Source organism: Hyla sarda, chromosome 13 (genome assembly GCF_029499605.1).
Source record: "Hyla sarda isolate aHylSar1 chromosome 13, aHylSar1.hap1, whole genome shotgun sequence".
NCBI lineage: Eukaryota > Metazoa > Chordata > Amphibia > Anura > Hylidae > Hyla > Hyla sarda.
Genome location: NC_079201.1, coordinates 13,406,860 through 13,427,306, shown reverse-complemented (window position 1 = coordinate 13,427,306; position 20,447 = coordinate 13,406,860). Strand labels below are relative to the sequence as shown.

At 43.4% G+C, this 20,447-nt stretch overlaps 1 protein-coding gene and 1 long non-coding RNA gene across 4 annotated transcripts in view; one reads left to right on the top strand and one right to left on the bottom strand.

Moving 5' to 3' along the window:
- The window catches only part of LOC130297484 (lysosomal protective protein-like), a 21,851-nt gene extending 2,397 nt beyond the window's left edge, over nucleotides 1-19,454 (top strand). Inside the window, exons 2-16 of one of the 2 annotated variants that reach the window (XM_056550010.1) lie at nucleotides 1,124-1,160; nucleotides 2,571-2,734; nucleotides 4,634-4,745; nucleotides 4,842-4,892; nucleotides 5,694-5,780; nucleotides 6,890-7,045; nucleotides 8,274-8,365; nucleotides 9,385-9,469; nucleotides 11,354-11,445; nucleotides 14,395-14,467; nucleotides 15,189-15,337; nucleotides 15,605-15,680; nucleotides 17,119-17,208; nucleotides 17,574-17,675; nucleotides 19,278-19,454. In XM_056550010.1, coding sequence (XP_056405985.1) covers nucleotides 2,571-2,734; nucleotides 4,634-4,745; nucleotides 4,842-4,892; nucleotides 5,694-5,780; nucleotides 6,890-7,045; nucleotides 8,274-8,365; nucleotides 9,385-9,469; nucleotides 11,354-11,445; nucleotides 14,395-14,467; nucleotides 15,189-15,337; nucleotides 15,605-15,680; nucleotides 17,119-17,208; nucleotides 17,574-17,675; nucleotides 19,278-19,361 — 1,413 coding nt within the window. In that variant the 5' untranslated portion in view covers nucleotides 1,124-1,160 and the 3' untranslated portion in view covers nucleotides 19,362-19,454. The remainder of the gene's footprint in view (nucleotides 1-1,123; nucleotides 1,161-2,570; nucleotides 2,735-4,633; nucleotides 4,746-4,841; nucleotides 4,893-5,693; nucleotides 5,781-6,889; nucleotides 7,046-8,273; nucleotides 8,366-9,384; nucleotides 9,470-11,353; nucleotides 11,446-14,394; nucleotides 14,468-15,188; nucleotides 15,338-15,604; nucleotides 15,681-17,118; nucleotides 17,209-17,573; nucleotides 17,676-19,277) is intronic. The other variant, XM_056550011.1, reaches the window with a different exon arrangement.
- The window catches only part of LOC130297488 (uncharacterized), a 54,339-nt gene that overhangs the window by 9,560 nt on the left and 24,332 nt on the right, over nucleotides 1-20,447 (bottom strand). The gene's annotated exons all lie outside the window — the stretch shown is intronic.

The window sequence follows — 20,447 nt, the reverse complement described above, 5'->3', positions numbered from 1 at the left end:
GATAGGGAACCTCCTATTAGGTAGAAGCCCTGAGTAGTTATGTAGTCAGGTAGGTAGAGAATCAGGCACTATTAGGTAGAAGCCCTGAGTAGTTATGTAGTCAGGTAGGTAGAGAATCAGCCACTATTAGGTAGAAGCCCTGAGTAGTTATCTAGGTAGGGAACCTCCTATTAGGTAGAAGCCCTGAGTAGTTATGTAGTCGGGTAGATAGGGAACCTCCTATTAGGTAGAAGCCCTGAGTAGTAATGTAGTCGGGTAGATAGGGAACCTCCTATTAGGTAGAAGCCCTGAGTAGTTATGTAGTCAGATAGATAGGGAACCTCCTATTAGGTAGAAGCCCTGAGTAGTTATGTAGTCAGGTAGATAGGGAACCTCCTATTGGGTAGAAGCCCTGAGTAGTTATGTAGTCAGGTAGATAGGGAACCTCCTATTAGGTAGAAGCCCTGAGTAGTTATGTAGTCAGGTAGATAGGGAACCTCCTATTAGGTAGAAGCCATGAGTAGTTATGTAGTCAGATAGATAGGGAACCTCCTATTAGGTAGAAGCCCTGAGTAGTTATGTAGATAGGGAACCTCCTATTAGGTAGAAGCTCTGAGTAGTTATGTAGTCAGGTAGATAGGGAACCTCCTATTAGGTAGAAGCCCTGAGTAGTTATGTAGTCAGGTAGATAGGGAACCTCCTATTAGGTAGAAGCCCTGAGTAGTTATGTAGTCAGGTAGATAGGGAACCTCCTATTAGGTAGAAGCCCTTTAGTACTTATGTATTCAGATAGGTAGGGAACCTCCTATTAGGTAGAAGCGCTGAGAAGTTATGTAGATGGGGCTTTTACCTAATATGAGGTTCCCTTGCCATAGGTTTCTAATGGCAGGTGTAACCTGATCTCTCTGCAAACTGGTCAGTCTAGAGATAAATTTTAGCATTTTTTGCTGAATGTTTAAAATAAATGTACTTATTTTTTTTTATAATTAACTCAATAACTTAATAAGATCTTTATAAAAAGTTTTTTTATTTGCCAAAATTTGTGTTTTAGTAATACTAGTAGTAAAGATAAAAGAATGCAAAATACACACACATTATATATATATATATATATATATATATATATATATATATATAATTATAGACAAAAGGATCGGCTGCAGCACACCAGAGTATCCAAGGTACAAAAAAAGTGATTTATTCCAGCTAAAAATAAGTCTATTTGAGTGTTGCTTCTCCCCCTCGTGTGTGTGTATGTGTATATATATATATATATATATATATATATATATATATATATATATATATATATATATTTTGGCCAAACAGGGCCCTTGCTATAGACTTTACCATAGATTAATACACAGTGTGTGAATATTTAAAATAATCTGTAAAAAGTCAACTGTATAAATACACAGCCACCTATTGTATTGTTATATCATTGTGTAACTGGATCCCACTTCAGGTACTCTCCATGTTGTAGTGCCTTGATATATATTTTACATAGTGTGAGCCCCCAGTTCCTATTACTTAGTAGTAGTAGTAGTAGTAGTAGTAGTAGTAGTAGTAGTCTGCACTGCCCCATGTTTGTTGTTGGCTGTGCCTGGTATTGCAGACGTGAATAATGCTGAACTATGATCTAGACTGTATAACCCCCTTAGGCTTTGTTCACACTATGTCAGCGCCGGCCGCCCTTGGAATCTCCGCACATAGTTTTTCTAGTGAACCCGGCCTTTAGGTTCCGTATACGTGTTCTAATGTGAATTCAAGTAGAGAATACAGACATGGTCGCACATCTACAATCTTGTATAATGATCTAATTGCTTCTCAGCATAAATTCAAAAACTAACAGGTTGTTATTATACATTTTGATCAAAAAGTACAAACTCACTCGCCACGTCAAGGCCACCTATTTAGAGTGGGTCCCTAACGTCACTTGCATAAACTGGCGCAGCACTGGGCGGCGACCACCACCGCCGCGACACCAGTGCCCACAGGGGGAACGCCCCAATGTCAAACCAGTCCCTGGCAGCACCTCCCCACAGATACGGTGCCACGGCAGCAATGGACGCCGCACAGGTGTTTTTACTTGGTCTGCACTCTGCCCCTCCCCCTCAGGCCAACCCTATATAAATTAGCAGGAAGCTGCACAGGGCCCTTTCATTTCTGATAGCCTCCCAGTCTGACTGGGAGCACATGGTAAGTGAGCTTTTACACCCTGTTCACACTGGTGCTGTGCGGCGTCCATTGCTGCAGTGTCTATGGGGAGGCGCTGCCCAGGGACTGGTTTGAGTGGCATTGGGGCTGCTCTGCCAGTGGGTCGTTCCCCCTGTGGGCACTGGTGTTGCGATGGTGATGGTAGCCGCCCAGTGCTACGCCATTTTGCTAGGGACCCACTCTAAATAGGTGGCCTTGACGTGGCGAGTGGGCTTGTACTTTTTGATCAAAATGTATAATAACAACCTGTTAGTTTTTCAATTTATGCTGAGAAGCAATTAGATCATTATACAAATGGTGGATGTGCGACCATGTCTGTCTTCTCTACTTGAGTTATAATGTATTGATCACATGACTGTCATTCTCCCCGCTAGATGCATCTGTTCCTGTTCTGCTGTGCCCTCCTGGGGGCTCTGATAGTAGATGCTGCCCCGGCTGCAGATGAGATCACTTACCTACCCGGACTGAAGAAGCAGCCAGCATTCCGCCAGTTCTCGGGATACCTGAATGTACCTGGAGGGAAGCATCTGCACTACTGGTAAGTATACAGACCTATGGGGAGATTTATCAAAACCTGTCCAGGGGAAAAGTTGCCCTGTTGCCCATAGCAACCAATCAGATCGCTGCTTTAGTTTTGCAGAGGCCTTGTTAGGGTATGTTCACACTGCGGAATCTACAGAAGATACTTCGGCGGTAGGACCGCAGGGCATTGCGCCGTCACCATTGACGGCTATGCAGTACTCACGGAATTCCGCAGTGTGAGCATACCCTAAAAAGGAAAGAAGAGATCTGATTGGTTGCTATGGGCAACTCAGCAACTTTTCCTCTGGACAGGTTTTGATAAATCTCCCCCCTTGTCTCCATCCACTCCCCAGCAGACAGCGCCGTACCTTGTGTAGTGGCCGTGCTGGGTTACTGCAACTCAGCTCCCTATTGAAATAAACCAAATATCTACAGGACAGATCATTGTTTCCAAACCAGTGTGCCTCCAGCTGTTGCAAAACTACTACTCCCTTCATGCCCGGACAGCCGTTGGCTGTCCGGGCATGCAGGGAGTTGTAGTTTTGCAACAGCTGGAGGCACACTGGTTTGGAAACAATGATCTGTCCTGGTTTGGGAACACTAGGATTAAAGGGGTACTCCGGTGGAAAACTACAGTGCTTTCTACTGACATCTCTGTCCATTTTAGGAACTGTCCAGAGCAGCATATGTTTTCTATGGGGATTTTCTCCTACTCTGGACAGTTCCTAAAATGGACAGAGATGTCAGCAGAGAGCACTGTGTTCCAAAAAGAAGAAAATTTCCTCTGTAGTATTAAGCAACTAATAAGTACTGGAAGGATTAAGATATATAATTTTTTTTTTTTTTTTTTTTTTTTTATAGATTTAATTTATAAATCTGTTTTCACTTTTTGGCACCAGTTGATTAAAAAAATAAATGAATGAATAAATAAATTAAAGTACTCCAGTGGAAACCTTTTAACGATTGGTGGCAGTCTGACTGATGGGTCTGCCGTTCTTGTGATTGGCAGGAGCCCTGTGAATAGATATATCCCTTTTTTTAAAGAGGCAATTCAGGAATAGAAAGAAAAACAGTTTATTTCCTCCAAAAACAGCGCCACACCTGTCCTCAGGTTGTGTGTGGTATTACAACTTGACTCCATTGATTTCAACAGAACTGAGCCACAATAGCGCACACAACCTGAGGACAGGGGCTGCGCTGTTTTTGGTAGAAACCAACTATATATTTTTGTCATCCTGGTTAACCCCTTTAAAATAAGTACTCCAGAGGGGGGGGGGGGGAATTTCATATCAGCTGGTGCCAAAAAAGTTGCACAGTCTTGCAAATGACTTCATTTAAAGATCTTAATCCTTCCAGTACTTATCAGCTGCTGTACACTACAGAATAAGTTGTGTACTTCTTTCCTGTCAGACCGCAGTGCTCTCTGCTGACACCTCTTTCTATCTCAGGAACTGTCCAGAGCAGGAGAGGTTTGTTATGGGTATTTGCTCCTCCTCTGGACAGTTCCTGACATGGACTGGGGTGTCAGCAGAGAGCACTGTGAAATAAAAACTACACAACTTCCTGTGGAGCATACAGCAGTTGATAAGTACCGGAAGGATTACGATTTTTATATAGAAGTAATTTACAAATCTTTATAACTTTCTGGCACCAGTTGGTGTTTTTTTTTTTTTTTCTTTCAACAGAGTACCCCTTTGAATACTCTGTTCTTATAGACCCGCATCATCCTCTTATATATAATTTAATTATTTTTATATTATATATAATATTTTTTTTTATAATAATAATAATTAATAAAAAGTAGTACCGTAATAATAAAAAAATAATTTATTTATTAATAATAAATAACAAAATAATTATTTTTGTGTATCTATCTTATCTATCTTATCAATCTAATCTATCCATCCATCCCCAGGTTTGTAGAGGCCCAGAAGAATCCTAGCACCAGTCCCGTAGTCCTGTGGCTGAATGGCGGTCCCGGTTGCAGCTCCCTGGACGGGTTGCTGACAGAACATGGCCCCTTTATTGTAAGTCTTTCGCCTCAGATGTCTTATGTATGGGGAGGTTACCTCATCCTAAAAAAAAAAAAAAAATTTATGACCCTCTTTTTGTTTTTACTGCAGATCCAACCCGATGGAATAACTCTGGAATACAACGACTTCTCCTGGAACAAGGTAGTCATGGGATGTCATCGCCCTGTGTCAGTGTTTCCCTTCCAGGGTGCCTCCAGCTGTTGCAAAACTACAACTCCCAGCATGCCCGGACAGCCTTTGGCTGTCCGGGCATGCTGGGAGTTGTAGTTTTTCAAAAGCTGCCGGCACCCTGCTCTGTGTAAGGGCTCGTTCACACTGCGGACATTCAGCTTGCAGCAGTCTCATTGTTTGCTATGTGATTCTGTTCCTCTGTGCACACAGCAGAATGGACGATCACCCAACAGATGGTCGAGCCTTGTAATTGGCGCTGATCTGTATGATCGGGCTCCTTCAGAGCCTGTTGGGTTATGTGGCCCTTTTATTTTATTCACGCCTACCTTCTTCATTATAGGCTTAATGGAGTACTCCTGGATATAAATACGTATCTCCTATTCTTAGGAGTTTAAGATCTCGGGGGGGGGTCTGATGGCTGGGACCCCAGGTGATCTACCTACGGGGCCACACCTCCACGAAGCGGTGACCGACACGCCTCCTCAATGCCGCTCGACGGGAGTACTGAAGATTGCCGGATGCAGTGCTGCGGTTTTCCCGAAGAGCTGCATTGACGGGGCGTATCTGCCGGCGCTTGGTGCCCCATTGAGGAGGAGAGCCGGGGGCCATCAGACCCCCGCTATCTGACACTTATTCCCTATTCTAACGATAGAGGATTTTTTTTTTTTTTGTTTTATTTTTTTAATTTTTTTTTATTATTATTTTTATACCGGAGATCTCCTTTGTTTTTGTTTTTGAAAAAAAAATTTTTACTCCCCTTTTTTTGGTCAGATTGCAAATGTCTTGTATCTCGAGGCTCCGGCCGGCGTGGGTTTCTCCTATGCGGATGACAAGAACTATAGGACGAATGATACAGAGGTAAGAAAACCCAAGGCTCCAGGTAAAACTATTGGTTTGTTTCTGCATTATAGGGGTCCTCGAACCCCTAGACATCTTATCCCCCTATCCAAAGGATAGGGGATAAGATGTCTGATCGCGGGGGTCCTGCTGCTGGGATCCCCCCCCGTTATTTCTACTGCGGCACCCCAGTCATCCGGTGCACAGGGCGAACTCCGCTCCGTGGCGGATGACAAGCGATGTGGCACCGGAGGCTCATGATGCCACAGCCGAACCCCCTCGTAATGCAAGTCTATGGGAGGGGGCGTGATGGCCGCCAAGCTCCTCCCATAGACTTTCATTGAGGGGGCGTGGCGTGACGTCACAAAGGGGGGGGTCCCAGCGGCAGGACCCCCGCGATCAGACATCTTATTCCCTACCCTTTTTAAATATTTCGGAGGAGAACAGAGTCTATCTGCCCTCATGCTGACTCTTCTGTACCCACCATATGTCTTCGTTCACAAGGTCACACTCATGACCAGGGCAGGCAATAAAATATAAAACCTTCATATTTAAAGGGGTACTCTGGTGGAAAACTTTATTTATTTATTTATTTATTTATTTTTTTTTAATCAACTGGTGCCAGAAAGTTAAACAGATTTGCATATTACTTCTATTAAAAATCTTAATCTTTCCAGTACTTTTTAGGGTCTGAATACTACAGAGGAAATTATTTTCTTTTTGGAACACAGAGCTCTCTGCTGACATCATGACCACAGTGCTCTCTGCTGACATCTCTGTCCATTTTAGGAACTGTCCTACAGAGTTGGAGAAAATCCCCATAGCAAACATATGCTGCTCTGGACAGTTCCTAAAATGTCAGCAGAGAGCACTGTGGTCATGATGTCAGCAGAGAGCTCTGTGTTCCAAAAAGAAAATAATTTCCTCTGTAGTATTCAGCAGCTAATAAGTACTGGAAGGATTAAGATTTTTTTTAAAGAAGTAATTTACAAATCTGTTTAACTTTCCAGCACCAGTTGATTTAAAAAAAAAATACGTTTTCCACCGGAGTACCCCTTTAACAAAAAATGCTATTGATTCTGAGGGATGTAAGGAATTCTTTGTATATCTTGTTCCCTTATGTTTCTCAGGTTGCCCACAATAACTATCTGGCCGTGAAGGAATTTTACAGACTCTTCCCTGAATATAGTAAAAACAATCTGTACATCACGGGCGAGAGCTACGGAGGAGTCTATGTCCCATCCCTGGCCGTGGAGGTGTCTCAGGACCCCAGTATAAATCTTAAAGTAAGATTTCTCTTGTATTGTTGTATTTAAAGGAGTACTCTAGCAAAAATGAACTTATCCCCTATACACTTACCACCATTACATACTAATGCAGTGATTTTCCAAACAGGGTGCCTCCAGCTGTTGCAAAACTACAACTCCCAAAGGCTGCTCAGGCATGCTGGGAGTTGTAGTTGTGCAAAGGAGCTCTTCAGCTAAAAGCAACTTATCCCCTATCCACAGGAACGGGGGTACGTAGCTGATTGCAAGGGTTCTGACCGCTGGGACCCCTCGCAATCTCCAGGACTGGACCCCAGTGCTCTCAGTGAGGATCATCTGTCGTCTACCGGTAGACTGCTCGTGCTCCATTCATTTCTATGATGCCCAAGAGTCTTTTCGGTTCTCCTATAGTAATGAATGGGGTGTGTGTCAACTTCACTGAGCGTCAGGTCCTGTCCCGATAATCGCAGGGAGCCCCAACGGTCGCCCCCCCCACCCCCTCTCGCGATCAGCTACTTATCCCCTATCCTGTTAATAGGAGATAAGTTGGTTATTTTTCGCTGGAGATCTCCTTTAAAGGGGTACTCCGGTGGAAACCTTTTTTATTTTTAATTTTTTTGGTGCCAGAAAGTTAAACTTATTTGTAAATGACTTCTATTAAAAAATCTTAATCCTTTAAGTACTTTTTAGGAAATTCTTTCCTTTTTGAATTTCTCTTTTGTGTTGTCCACAGTGCTCTCTGCTGACACCTGCTGCCCGTATCAGGAACTGTCCACAGCAGCAGAAAATCCCCATTGCAAACCTATGCTGCTCTGGACAGCAGAGGTCAGCAGAGGGCACTGTGGTCGTGACAGAAGAGAAATCCAAAAAGAAAAGAATTTCCTCTGTAGTATACAGCCGCTAATAAGTACTGGAAGGATTAATATTTTTTTAATAGAAGTAATTTACAAATCTGTTTAGCTTTCTGGTACCAGTTCATTTAACAAAAAAAGTTTTCCACCGGAGTACCCCCTTTTTTTTTTTTTTTTAAGAAACATTTGGGCTTTTGCAAAACTACAACTCCCAGCATGCCCGGACAGCCAACGGCTGTCCGGGCATGCTGGGAGTTGTAGTTTTGCAACAGCGGGAGACCCACATCATTAGTATACAATGGTGGACAATTGGGATCTTGGAGCTCTAACCAATGTCTTGTGTGTTTTTTTTATTTTTTTTATATATTTTTTTTATTTTTATTTTTTTGTATTTTTAGGGAATTGCTGTTGGCAACGGACTGAGTAGCTATGAGATTAATGACAATTCCCTGGTGTTCTTCGCTTATTACCACGGAATCCTGAGCAGTCAGTAAGTGACATTACTGTTCCTACGATGTACTATGTCCGACCACTTCTCACCCAGGGTGCCTCCAGCTGTTGCGAAACTACAAGGTAGCCACAGTAGGAGGGAACTAGACTGTCATGTGTTTAAAGGGGTACTCCACCATAAGATTTCTGATCACGGGGGGGGGGGTCCTGCCGCTGGATCTCTGGGCCGGCGTCCTAAAGTATGAAGCTTCCATGTTCATAATGTGAAGCCACACCCTCTCCATTCATATCTATGGGAGGGGGTGTGATGACTACATATTAGCCGCCACGCCCCCTCCCATAGACATGAATGGACAGGGTGTGGCGTGACATCATAAACACGGAAGCTTCATACTCCTCCCATAGACCAGAATGGAGGGGGCGTGGTGGCTGTGGTTGCCAGTCATCCGGCACGCAGCGGAGATCACCAGACCACCGCGATTTGACATTTTATCCCCCTATCCTTTGGATTTTCCGTAGCGTGAATCAAGCCTAAGGGTACGTTCAGACGAGCGGATTTACAGAACGTATTTCGCTGCGGATCCGTCGTTGAAGGACCTCTGTATGGTGCCCTTACATGTGCCTGCTCGGAGCAGCAATACGCCGCTATGAGCAGACACACTGAAACGATGTGCGAGTTGTCGCGCATGCGCGGTGTCCTCCCACACATCGCGGCCGCTCCCCCTGCTCTATGAGCCAGGCTGAGGGCTGCCGCGATGTGAGAGTATACCGCGCATGCGCGGCGACTCGCACATCGCAGTGTGTCTGCTCGTGGCAGCGTATTGCCGCTCCGAGCAGGCACGTGTGAAGGTAGCATACAGAGGGTCCTTCAACGGCGGATCCGCAGCGTAAAATACGCGCTGTAAATCCGCTCGTGTGCATGTACCCTAAGTCCATGTGTCCCCCTGACAGTAGATGCATTGGACAGTCTGGCAGCACCCATCCGGGGACAATCTATTGTGTGTATGCAGGTTGTTGTTGTGGTTTTTATAGTTTTCCTTTCTGCTTTGTGTCTTGCAGCCTGTGGACAGATCTGCAGAAGTTCTGCTGCAAAGAAGGAACTTGTCAGTTCCACAACAGCCCTGACGCAGAGTGCTCCCTGCGGGTAAGAGGCTGCTTCCTTGTTAGTACGAAAGATTAGATTGTAAAGGGGAAGTGTCACTAGTCTGACTTATCCTTGGAGAATCTCGGTTAGCTGTATTTAAAGGGGTACTCTGGTGGAAAACTTTATTTTATGTTTTTATTTATTTATTTATTTATTTTTTAATCAACTGGTGCCGGAAAGTTAAACAGATTTGTAAATTACTTCTATTAAAAAATCTTAATCCTTCCAGTACTTATTAGCTGCTGAATACTACAGAGGAAATTATTTTCTTTTTAGAACACAGAGCTCTCTGCTGACATGATCACAGTGCTCTCTGCTGACACATCTGTCCATTTTAGGAACTGTCCAGAGCAGCATATGTTTTCTATGGGGATTTTCTCCTACTCTGGACAGTTCTTAAAATGGACAGATATGTCAGCAGAGAGCACTGTGCTCGTGATGTCAGCAGAGAGCTCTGTGTTCCAAAAAGAAAAGAATTTCCTCTGTAGTATTCAGCAGCTAATAAGTACTAGAAAGATTAAGATTTTTTTTAGTAGAAGTAATTTACAAATCTTAACTTTCTAGCACCAGTTGATTTAAAGGGGGTATTCTAGGAAAAAGAACTTTATTTTTTATTTCAACTGTCTCCAGAAAGTTACACAGATTTGTAAATTACAGTACTTCTATTAAAAAAATCTTAATCCTTTCAATAATTATCAGCTGCTGAAGTTGAGTTGTTGTTGTTTTCTGTCTGACCACAGTGCTCCCTGCTGACATCTCTGCTTGTATCGGGAACTGCACAGAGTAGAAGAGGTTTGCTATGGGGATTTGCTTCTACTTTGGACAGTTCCCGAGACAGGTGTCATCAGAGAGCACTTAGACAGAAAAGAACAACTCAACTTCAGAAGCTCAGAAGTACTGAAAGGATTAAGATTTTTTTAATAGAAGTAATTTACAAATCTGTTTAACTTTCTGGAGCCAGTTAATATATAAATATCCTTTTATTTTTAGTTTTTCCCCCTGGATAACCCCCTTTAAATAAAGTTTTCCACCGGAGTACCCCTTTTTAAAGGGGTACTGTCATTTTGGAAATTTACTCGCTGTCTAGTTAGCAGATCAGTGGGGTCTGATCGCTGGGACACCAGTACTCTGCAATGTTCAGAATTAGAGATGAGCGAACTTACAGTAAATTCGTCACGAACTTCTCGGCTCGGCAGTTGATTACTTTTCCTACATAAACTAGTTCAGCTTTCAGGTGCTCCTGTGGGCTGGAAAAGGTGGATACAGTCCTAGGAGACTCTTTTCTAGGACTGTATCCACCTTTTCCAGCCCACCGGAGCACCGGAAAGCTGAACTCATTTATGCAGGATAAGTAATCAACTGCCGAGCCGAGAAGTTCGTGACGAATCGAATTTACTGCAAGTTCGCTCATCTCTAGTTGAGACCCTAAGGGGGAGATTTATCAAAACCTGTGCAGAGGGAAAAGTGGCCCAGTTGCCCATAGCAACCAATCAGATCCCTTCTTTCGTTTCTAACAAGGCTTCTGCAAAATGAAAGTAGAGATCTGATTGGTTGCTATGGGCAACTGGGCCACTTTTCCTCTGCACAGGTTTTGATCTATTCCCCTTATGGGTGTCTTACAGCAGTGGTCTCCGAACTGTGGCCCTCCAGCTGTTGCAAAACTACAACTCCCAGCATGCCCGGACAGCCAACGGCTGTCCGGGCATGCTGGGAGTTGTAGTTTTGCAACACCAGGAGGTCCACAGTTCAGAGACCTCTTCCCCCATTTCAGACCAGTAGCGATCTGAATGGTTGCTATGGGCAACCCAGTAACCTTTCCTCTGCACAGGTTTTGATAAATCTCCCCCCATAATGAGAATATTTTCTGTTATGTGTAATGTGCAGGTACAAGAGGCCATGCATGATATATACAGCACTGGACTGAACATCTATAACCTGTATGAGAACTGTGCAGGGGGGGCCCCGGGAGAGATCAGGTGGGTATTGTTCTACATTATATTTATTTGGGTGTAAGCCTGGCTCTCCCAGGTAATTGTGTATGTATGCTCACATCATTCGAGCATACGTGATTAACCCCTTAAGGACGCAGGGTTTTTCAGTTTTTGCATTTTCGTTTTTTTTTCCTCCTTACATTTTAAAAATCATAACCCTTTCAATTTTCCACCTTAAAATCCATATTATGGCTTAGTTTTTGCGTCACCAATTCTACTTTGCAGTGACATTAGTCATTTTACCCAAAAATCTACGGCGAAATGGGAAAAAAAAATCATTGTGTGACAAAAAATAGAAGAAAAAAAGCGCCATTTTTTAACCTTTGGGGCTTCCGTTTCTACGCAGTGCATATTTTGGTAAAAATTACACCTTATCATTATTCTGTAGGTCCATACGGTTAAAGTGATCCCCTACTTATATAGGTGATTTTGTCGCACTTCTGGAAAAAATCATAACTACATTTACGAAAAATGTATACGCTTAAAATTGTCATTTTCTGACCCCTATAACTTTTGAATTTTTCCGCGTATGGGGCGGAATGAGGGCTCATTTTTTGCACTGTGATCTGAAGTTTTTATCGGTCCCATTTTTGTATTGATCGGACTTTTTGATTGCTTTTTATTCTTTTTTTTTAATGGTATAAAAAGTGACCAAAAATACGCTTTTTTTGGACTTTTAATTTTTTTTACGTGTACGCCATTGACCGTGCGGTTTAATTAACGATATATTTTTATAGTTCGGACATTTACGCATGCGGCGATACCACTTATGTTTTTATTTGCACTGTTTTTTTTTTTTTTGTTTTTGTTTTTTTATGGGAAAAGGGGGGTGATTCACTTTTATTAGGGAAGGGGTTAAATGATCTTAACGCTTTTTTTTTTTTTTTTCTTTTCTTTTTTTTTTTTTGCAGTGTTATAGGTCCCATAGGGACCTATAACACTGCACACACTGATCATTGTTATCCCATAGGGACCTATAACACTGCACACACTGATCATTGTTATCCCATAGGGACCTATAACACTGCACACACTGATCATTGTTATCCCATAGGGACCTATAACACTGCACACACTGATCTTTGTTATCCCATAGGGACCTATAACACTGCACACACTGATCATTGTTACCCCATAGGGACCTATAACACTGCACACACTGATCATTGTTATCCCATAGGGACCTATAACACTGCACACACTGATCTTTGTTATCCCATAGGGACCTATAACACTGCACACTGATCTTTAACACAGATCACAGGCGTGTATTAACATGCCTGTGATCAGTGTTATCGGCGCTTCACTGCTCCTGCCTGGATCTCAGGCACGGAGCAGACACCGAGGAGGCAGACACCGAGGAGGCAGGTGAGGTCCCTTCCGGTGTCCTGTAAGCTGTTCGGGGCGCCGCGATTTCACCGTGGCGGTCCCAAACAGCCCGACTGAGCAGCCGGGATATTTTCACTTTCGCTTCAGACGCCGCAGTCAGAAGGGTTAATACAGGGCATCACCGCGATCAGTGATGTCCTGTATTAGCCGCGGGTCCCGACCCGATATGACGTGGCATATCGCGGGAGCCGGCGGAGGAAGTAAATATACGTCCTTCATTGTTAACGGGTTAAAGGGGTACTCCACTGCCTCAGCGTTCGGAACATTTAGTGGGTGCGGGCTTCGGGGGGCGCCACACCCCTAGTGATGTCATGCCGCGCCCCCTCAATGCAAGTCTATAGAAGGGGGTGTGGCGGTAAATGTACGGCGCGGCTGTGACGCCAGTGCAGGAGATGCGCTCGCTTCATTTCCGGTGGGTCCTTGGCGGCTGTCAGCAGCCGCGGACCCACCGGTAATGGGGGACATCAGCGATCGCTATATAAAAGCGTTATGAATTTTAGAAGGCGAGGAGGAAAAAAAATAAAATTGGCTTCAACCTTAAGGTGAAAATGGGCTGAGTCCTTAAGGGGTTAAAGGGGTACTCCACTAGAAAACTTTTTATTTTTTTTTTATTTTACATCAACTGGTGCCAGAAAGTTATACAGATTTGTAAATTACTTTTATTTAAAAATCTTAATCCTTCCAGTACCTATCAGATGTTATATGCTCCACAGGAATATTTTATTTGTTTGTTTTTTGAATTTCCTTTCTGTTTGTCCACAGTGCCCTCTGCTGACACCTCTGTCCATTTTAGGAACTGTCCAGAGCAGGAGAGGTTTGCTATGGGGATTTTCTCCTGCTCTGGACAGTTCCTGAAATGGACAGAGGTGTCAGCAGAGAGCACTGTGGTTAGTCGGAAAGGAAATTCCAAAAGAAAAGAATTTTCTCTGGGGCATATAGCAGCTGATAAGTACTGGAGGAGTTAAGATTTTTTAATAGAAGTAATTTACAAATCTGTTTAACTTTCTAGCACCAGTTGATTTAAAAAAAAGTTTTTCGGTGGAGTACCCCTTTTAAGACTCGACTGATGCACAGGGAGGGCTATGCAAATGATCTCCGGATTGGTAATGCATCATTTTGTCAGCTGCACATCCCCTAGTACAGGGTTTCTCTACCAGGGTGCCTCCAGCTATTACAAAACTACAACTCCCAGCATGCCCATACAGCATTCCCAAAGGCAACAGCTGGAGGCACCCTGGTTGGGAAATCACCACCCTAGTGCAGGCGATGACAAGTGATCACTAGCCCTTTTTCAGCTGATAATTGCCCACGTGTATTAGAGCCCTAAGCCCTGATGTTCCACTGCGGAAAATCTGCTGCGGACAGCTGTGCAGAGCCCGCCCACTTTCAAATACGCAGCGGAAAACGCACAAAAAAAATCCGCTCGTGTGAACGCACCCTTAACAAACATCTAAGAATGTATTACATATGGTCTTGGCATGAAAGGGTTAAACTGCGGATAACCATTGAAACCATTTACTAGTCCTTTCTGCTCTTGTTTTCTAGGGATAAAGGAGATCACATAGCTGTCTATTTCCCTGGGTACATTTCACCAAAAATGCATGTACACTTTGAGAAAGTAAGTGCGTTCTGTATATACCATATAAGAATGATTTGCCTCAATATAAGATGAAAAAAAAAATCTGCAGAGAATGGACATCAGTAGTCATACATATCAGTCATATCGAGCTGCTGGAATATATATATATATATATATATATATATATATATATATATATATATATATATATATATATATAATATATATTCAATATGACTATGGGGACACCTCAATGCATATATTTATTATAAATTATTTTATAGATAATTAGATATTCTATTATATTTCGCAGCCAATCCGGGTGTGCGGGGGGGTTCTGGTCAGAAATACTACTATGCCAATTTTTTTTTTATAATAATAAAAAAAAATAATAATAATTCTATATAATATAAATGTATGTGTGTATAATATATATTAAAAAAATATTTGTATTATATATTCTTATTAATTATTCTTAATCATTTATTATTATTATTATTATTATTATTATTATTATTATTATTATTATATACATTTCATTTTTTTTTTCTATTTTTTTTTTAAACTATTTTATTTTACATTTTAAAGTGTCCCTTGATAGTGGACCAGAGACCCTTATGGCTCTGAATTATTATCATGGGTTTCTAAAGTTCATCAGTGATTTTGCAGAGGTGGTTTAGGCTCATTGTGTCACTAGATTGAGACAAATGCGACCTGCCTGTACCTTATTGCTGACCCTGCCCTTGTCTGCGTTGTGCAGAAGCTGCTTCTTGTGTCCGGCATGAATAAGCCTGTCAGATTGGACCCACCGTGTGTGAACAGTACGGCTTCCAGCACCTTCCTCAATAACCCCTTTGTAAGGAAGGCCCTGCATGTTTCTGATGAGGTCAACAAGTGGGAAGTGTGCAGGTAAGACTTTGCCTTTATTGACCTCGTCCTACCTTGACTAGGGGATGTGAGGTCCTGAAACCAGTCGGTTTTTACTAACAGTAAAGATATATTCCTTATTATAATTCAGTACAAATTATCTTACTGTCATTCTGTCTGATATATTAATCAATGAAATCCACCCTCTGCCCCATTAGTTAGAGCACACATACGCCTGCGTTGCTTGTTTTGTACATTCGCCTGTGTTGCACCCTAAATAATAGTAATAAGCTTATATTGTTTCTGCAGTTTTGATGTCTATCGGAGCTATGGACGCGTATATGAGAACATGAAGGACCATTACTTAAAGCTGCTCAGCACTCTGGTAAGAGAAGTGAACTTATAGGGTGTAGACTGGGATTGGCAGGCTACGTGAAATCTGATTATAGTAATGTAATACAGTATACTCTCCCAATGGCTGACACTCATGGGGGGGGGGGGGGGGGGAGGCGCAAGTGTCCGCTATTGAGAGATGTCCCCTATTGAAAAAAAGGGAAAAAAAAAGCTGAGAAATCTTTCTAAATAACAGCATACTGTACTCACTCCAGAGTGTAATTGCCTATAAAACATGATAAAAAGCAACATTACAGTACAATCTCCCAGTGCCGTTTAGTCACCTTTTTTATTACCCCCTCTAACATTTCAGCCCCCATGTGCCATTTTATTCCCCCTCTTGATCCCTCCAATGCCACTTCATTCCCCCTGTGCCAAATCATCCCACTTACCCCCTGTGCCACATCATTTCCTCTTGATCTCCCCCCCCCCCCCCCGTGCTGTTTCATTCCCCCTTTATTACCCTCTGAGCAAATTCATCACCCCCTCTGTACTACCCCCTGTGCAATTTCATTCCCCCTTTATCCCCCCAATGCCACTTTATTCCCCCTGTTCCAAATCATCCCCTCTGATCCCTTATGCCACATCACTTTTCCCCCTTCCCTCCTCCCCCTGTTGTTCTTCTTACCTGACCAGCAGGCTCAGGTGCAGGGGCTCTCAGCAGGTTTGACATTCTCCTGACCTCTTTTGTGCTGGACTTACAAGTGACACTCTTGATGTAGTCACTCTCAGTCAGTGCTCACAGCCACCGCTGGTCACAGCCTCTCAGTGACTGCAGAGCAGAGGATGTCAGGAGAACATCAAACCAGCTGATAGCTCCTGTACCTGAGCCTGCTGGCCAGGTAAGAAGAACAGGGGAGGGGGGGAGGGAAGGAAAAAAGTGATGTGACACAACGGGTAAGGGGATAATTTAGCACAGGGGTAGAAAGGGGGATGAAATGGCAGAGGTGGGATAAGGGGGGAAAGAAATGGCACAGGAGGATGAAATGGCATAGGGGTGGTAAAGAGGGGGTGATGACTTTACACAGAGGGTAATAAAGGGGGAATGAAATAGCACAGGGGGGGATCAAGGGGGGGAAAGATGTGGCACAGAGGGTAATAAAGGGGGGGTGATGTGGATGTACAGAAGCAGGAGACCACTGTTTAGACTTTCTCTGCTTCTGTGCTAGGGCTGCTGCGGGGGGGGGGGGGGTGCAGTGGGGGCCTGGGCCCCTTACTGGGGTATTGACCCTATTGAGTGTGTCTGCTATTGGAAGTGTCCCCTATTCAGAGGCTGCAAATACATTAAGTCTCATGGGACTCTGCCGGGGAATAAAGAATTGTCCGCTAAGGGAGATTTTACTGTATGCAGAACTGGTTGTACGATAAAGGTTTTCTCTGACACTAGGATTATTAATATATATGAACATTTTTTTTTTTTTTTTTTAAAGAAATATCATATTCTGGTGTACAACGGGGATGTGGACATGGCCTGCAACTTCCTGGGAGACGAGTGGTTTGTGGATTCTCTGCAGCAGAAGGTAAGTACTGTTCATGTCCTCCGCTCTTACCCTCCCTTTGCTTTTAAGGTTTTTCCGTGACCCTAGAACACGGGATCTGAAACCTTTTGTTCCCCAGCTTCAAACCTGCCCAGACAGCCGAAGGCTGATAAGTACTGGAAGGATTAAGATTTTTAGATAGAAGTAATTTACAAATCTGTCTCACTTTCTGGCACCAGTTAATTTAAAAAAAATAAATAAAAAATAGTACTCCTTTTAACACAATATCATACAAATCACATTTTACCGACTGGTTGTTTCCGTTTTTACTCTGTATTGTGTCCAGATAGGCTTCATTGGTTACAGTTGTTTTATGATATTCTGACCAATCCTATTTTGATGTTCAGCTGCAGGTACAGCGCCGGCCATGGCTTTATGCCGATGGAGACCAGCAACAGATCGGAGGATTCGTGAAGGAATTTTCCAACTTGACTTTCTTAACTTTCAAGGTACGGCGCACCTCTTGGATGAGGTCTTCTTCTGGGCTGATCAAATCTTAAAGGGGTAGTCCAGTCCTGAAAAACGTATCCCCTATCCTAAGGATAGGGGATAAGTTTTAAATCCTACCGCTGGGCCCCCCTGCGATCTCCTGTACGGGGCCCCGGCTCGCTGGCCAGAGAGCGCGTGTTGACCACTGCACGAAGCTGCAGCCGACACGCCCCCTCAATACAGTGATATGGCAGAGCCTTAGATTGCCGATGGCAGCGCTAGTGTTGTATTGAGGGGGCGTGTCAGTCGCCGCTTTGTGCGGTGGTCGACACGCCCCCTTCCCGTGGGCTGCCAGGCCCCGTACGGGAGATTGCGGTGGGTCCCAGCGGTCGAATCCCCCCCCCCCCCCCCCCCCCCCGCAATCTGAAACTTATCCCCTATTTTTAGGATAAGGGATACGTTTTTAAAGACTGGAGATCTCCTTTAAGAACCTATTTCAATCTTAAGCAATCGTAGCAGGTGTACAGTAGAGTTGAAATGGTTCATTGATGGTATCGATAATGGGAATAGTTGTCAGCTATCTCCATTATTGATTTGGTTTGGGGGAGGCATAGTCTGAAGCAGTGTTTCCCAACCAGGGTGCCTCCAGCTGTTGCAAAACTACAACTCCCAGCATGCCTGGACAGCCGAAGGCATAGTCTGAAGCAGTGTTTCCCAACCAGGGTGCCTCCAGCTGTTGCAAAACTACAACTCCCAGCATGCCTGGACAGCCTTCGGCTGTCCAGGCATGCAGGGAGTTGTAGTTTTGCAACAGCTGGAGGCACCCTGGTTGGGAAACACTGGTCTGATGGCTGCATGAAGTGTAGGATAAACTCAGGAGTAGAGATGAGCGAACTTACAGTAAATTCGATTCGTCACGAACTTCTCAGCTCGGCAGTTGATGACTTATCCTGCATAAATGAGTTCAGCTTTCAGGTGCTCCCGTGGGCTGGAAAAGGTGGATACAGTCCTAGGAAAGAGTCTCCTAGGACTGTAGCCACCTTTTCCAGCCCACCGGAGCACCTGAAAGCTGAACTAATTTATGCAGGATAAGTCATCAACTGCCGAGCTGAGAAGTTCGTGACGAATCGAATTTACTGTAAGTTCGCTCATCTCTACTCAGGAGCTCCCAATTACCCTGCCTTAACCCTTCTAGCACCCACCGTGTCTCCCTTGTTCCTGATAAGTGCGGGGTAGTGGAGGTGCCAGTCATTTTACCCTGCACTGCAGTTCCTGAAACTCTCTACACGTTGCGTGCAGCTGCTCTGCCGCGTCATTGGTCTCTACTCTGCTGAAGCTCCTCGGGCAAGAGGGACGGTGATCTCCTCTGGCCTACACTACTAAAGCCCCAGGACTTTACACATCACACCCTATAGCACTGCTTCCCAACCAGGGTGCCTCCAGCTGTTGCAAAACTACACCTTTTTACCTCGGCTCATTAGCTGAGCTGTGATTGGCTGCTGTAGGAAAATCCTACCACTTTTTTTTCTCTCACAGTGTTTGATAAATCTGGGCCTATGATTTTATACATTCTTGTCCGGTTCTAGAACAGTCTCTTATTCCAGTCTTCTTGTCTTTTTCAGGGAGCCGGTCACATGGTACCTACAGACAAGCCGGGCTCGGCCTTTATCGTGTTCAGCCGCTTTATTAACAATGAGCCTTTCTAAAGCCCCCTATCATTGCTGCACAATATTTTGGGGGGGGGGGGGGGGGCTACAGGTTACAGTCTTGAAGATCCCGGAGTACTTACTCTATAGTCTCTTCTTTACAAAGATCCTAAACTGCTGCAAAGTCTAATTCCTTAGACCAGCGTTTCCCAACCGGGGTGCCTCCAGCTGTTGCAAAACTACAACTCCCAGCATGCCCGGACAGCCGAAGGCTGTCCGGGCATGCTGGGAGTTGTAGTTTTGCAACAGCTGGAGGCACCCCGGTTGGGAAACGCTGCCTTAGACCAATCTCTTGTGTTGTCCTTCCCATGAATGTCTGTCTCCTTTTTGAACGGGTCATTGTCTCAGGGTAGTTATTAGCGCTGAAATCCATCTATAGTCACCATTTACTGTATAAATAGTTAAAGGGGTATTCCAGGCAAAAACTTTTTTATATATATATAATATATATATATATATATATATATATATATTATAATATATATAATATATATATATTTTATAATATATATATATATATATATATATATATATATATATATATATATATATATATATTTTTTTTTTTATAATATATATATATATATATTATATTATCATATTATCTCAACTGGCTCCGGAAAGTTAAACAGATTTGTAAATTACTTCTATTAAAAAATCTTAATCCTTCCAATAGTTATTAGCTTCTAAAGTTGAGTTGTTGTTTTCTGTCTAACTGCTCTCTGATGACTCGCGTCCCGGGAGCTGTGCAGTTCCTATGGGGATATTCTCCCATCATGCACAGCTCCCGGGACATGACATAATCATTGAGCAGTTAGACAGAAAACTTCAGAAGCTAATAACTATTGGAAGGATTAAGATTTTTTAATAGAAGTAATTTACAAATCTGTTTAACTTTCCGGAGCCAGTTGAGATATATATATATATAAATAAGTTTTTGCCTGGAATACCCCTTTAATCTAAGAAAAGGTTTTATCAGATTTGTGGCCAAACAGTCTTGAAATTTTTAGATAGCATGGATTTCCTACCGCTGTACGTCGCACACCATGTGATTTTTGTTTTTGCACTTTCATCTGAGTTTTATTT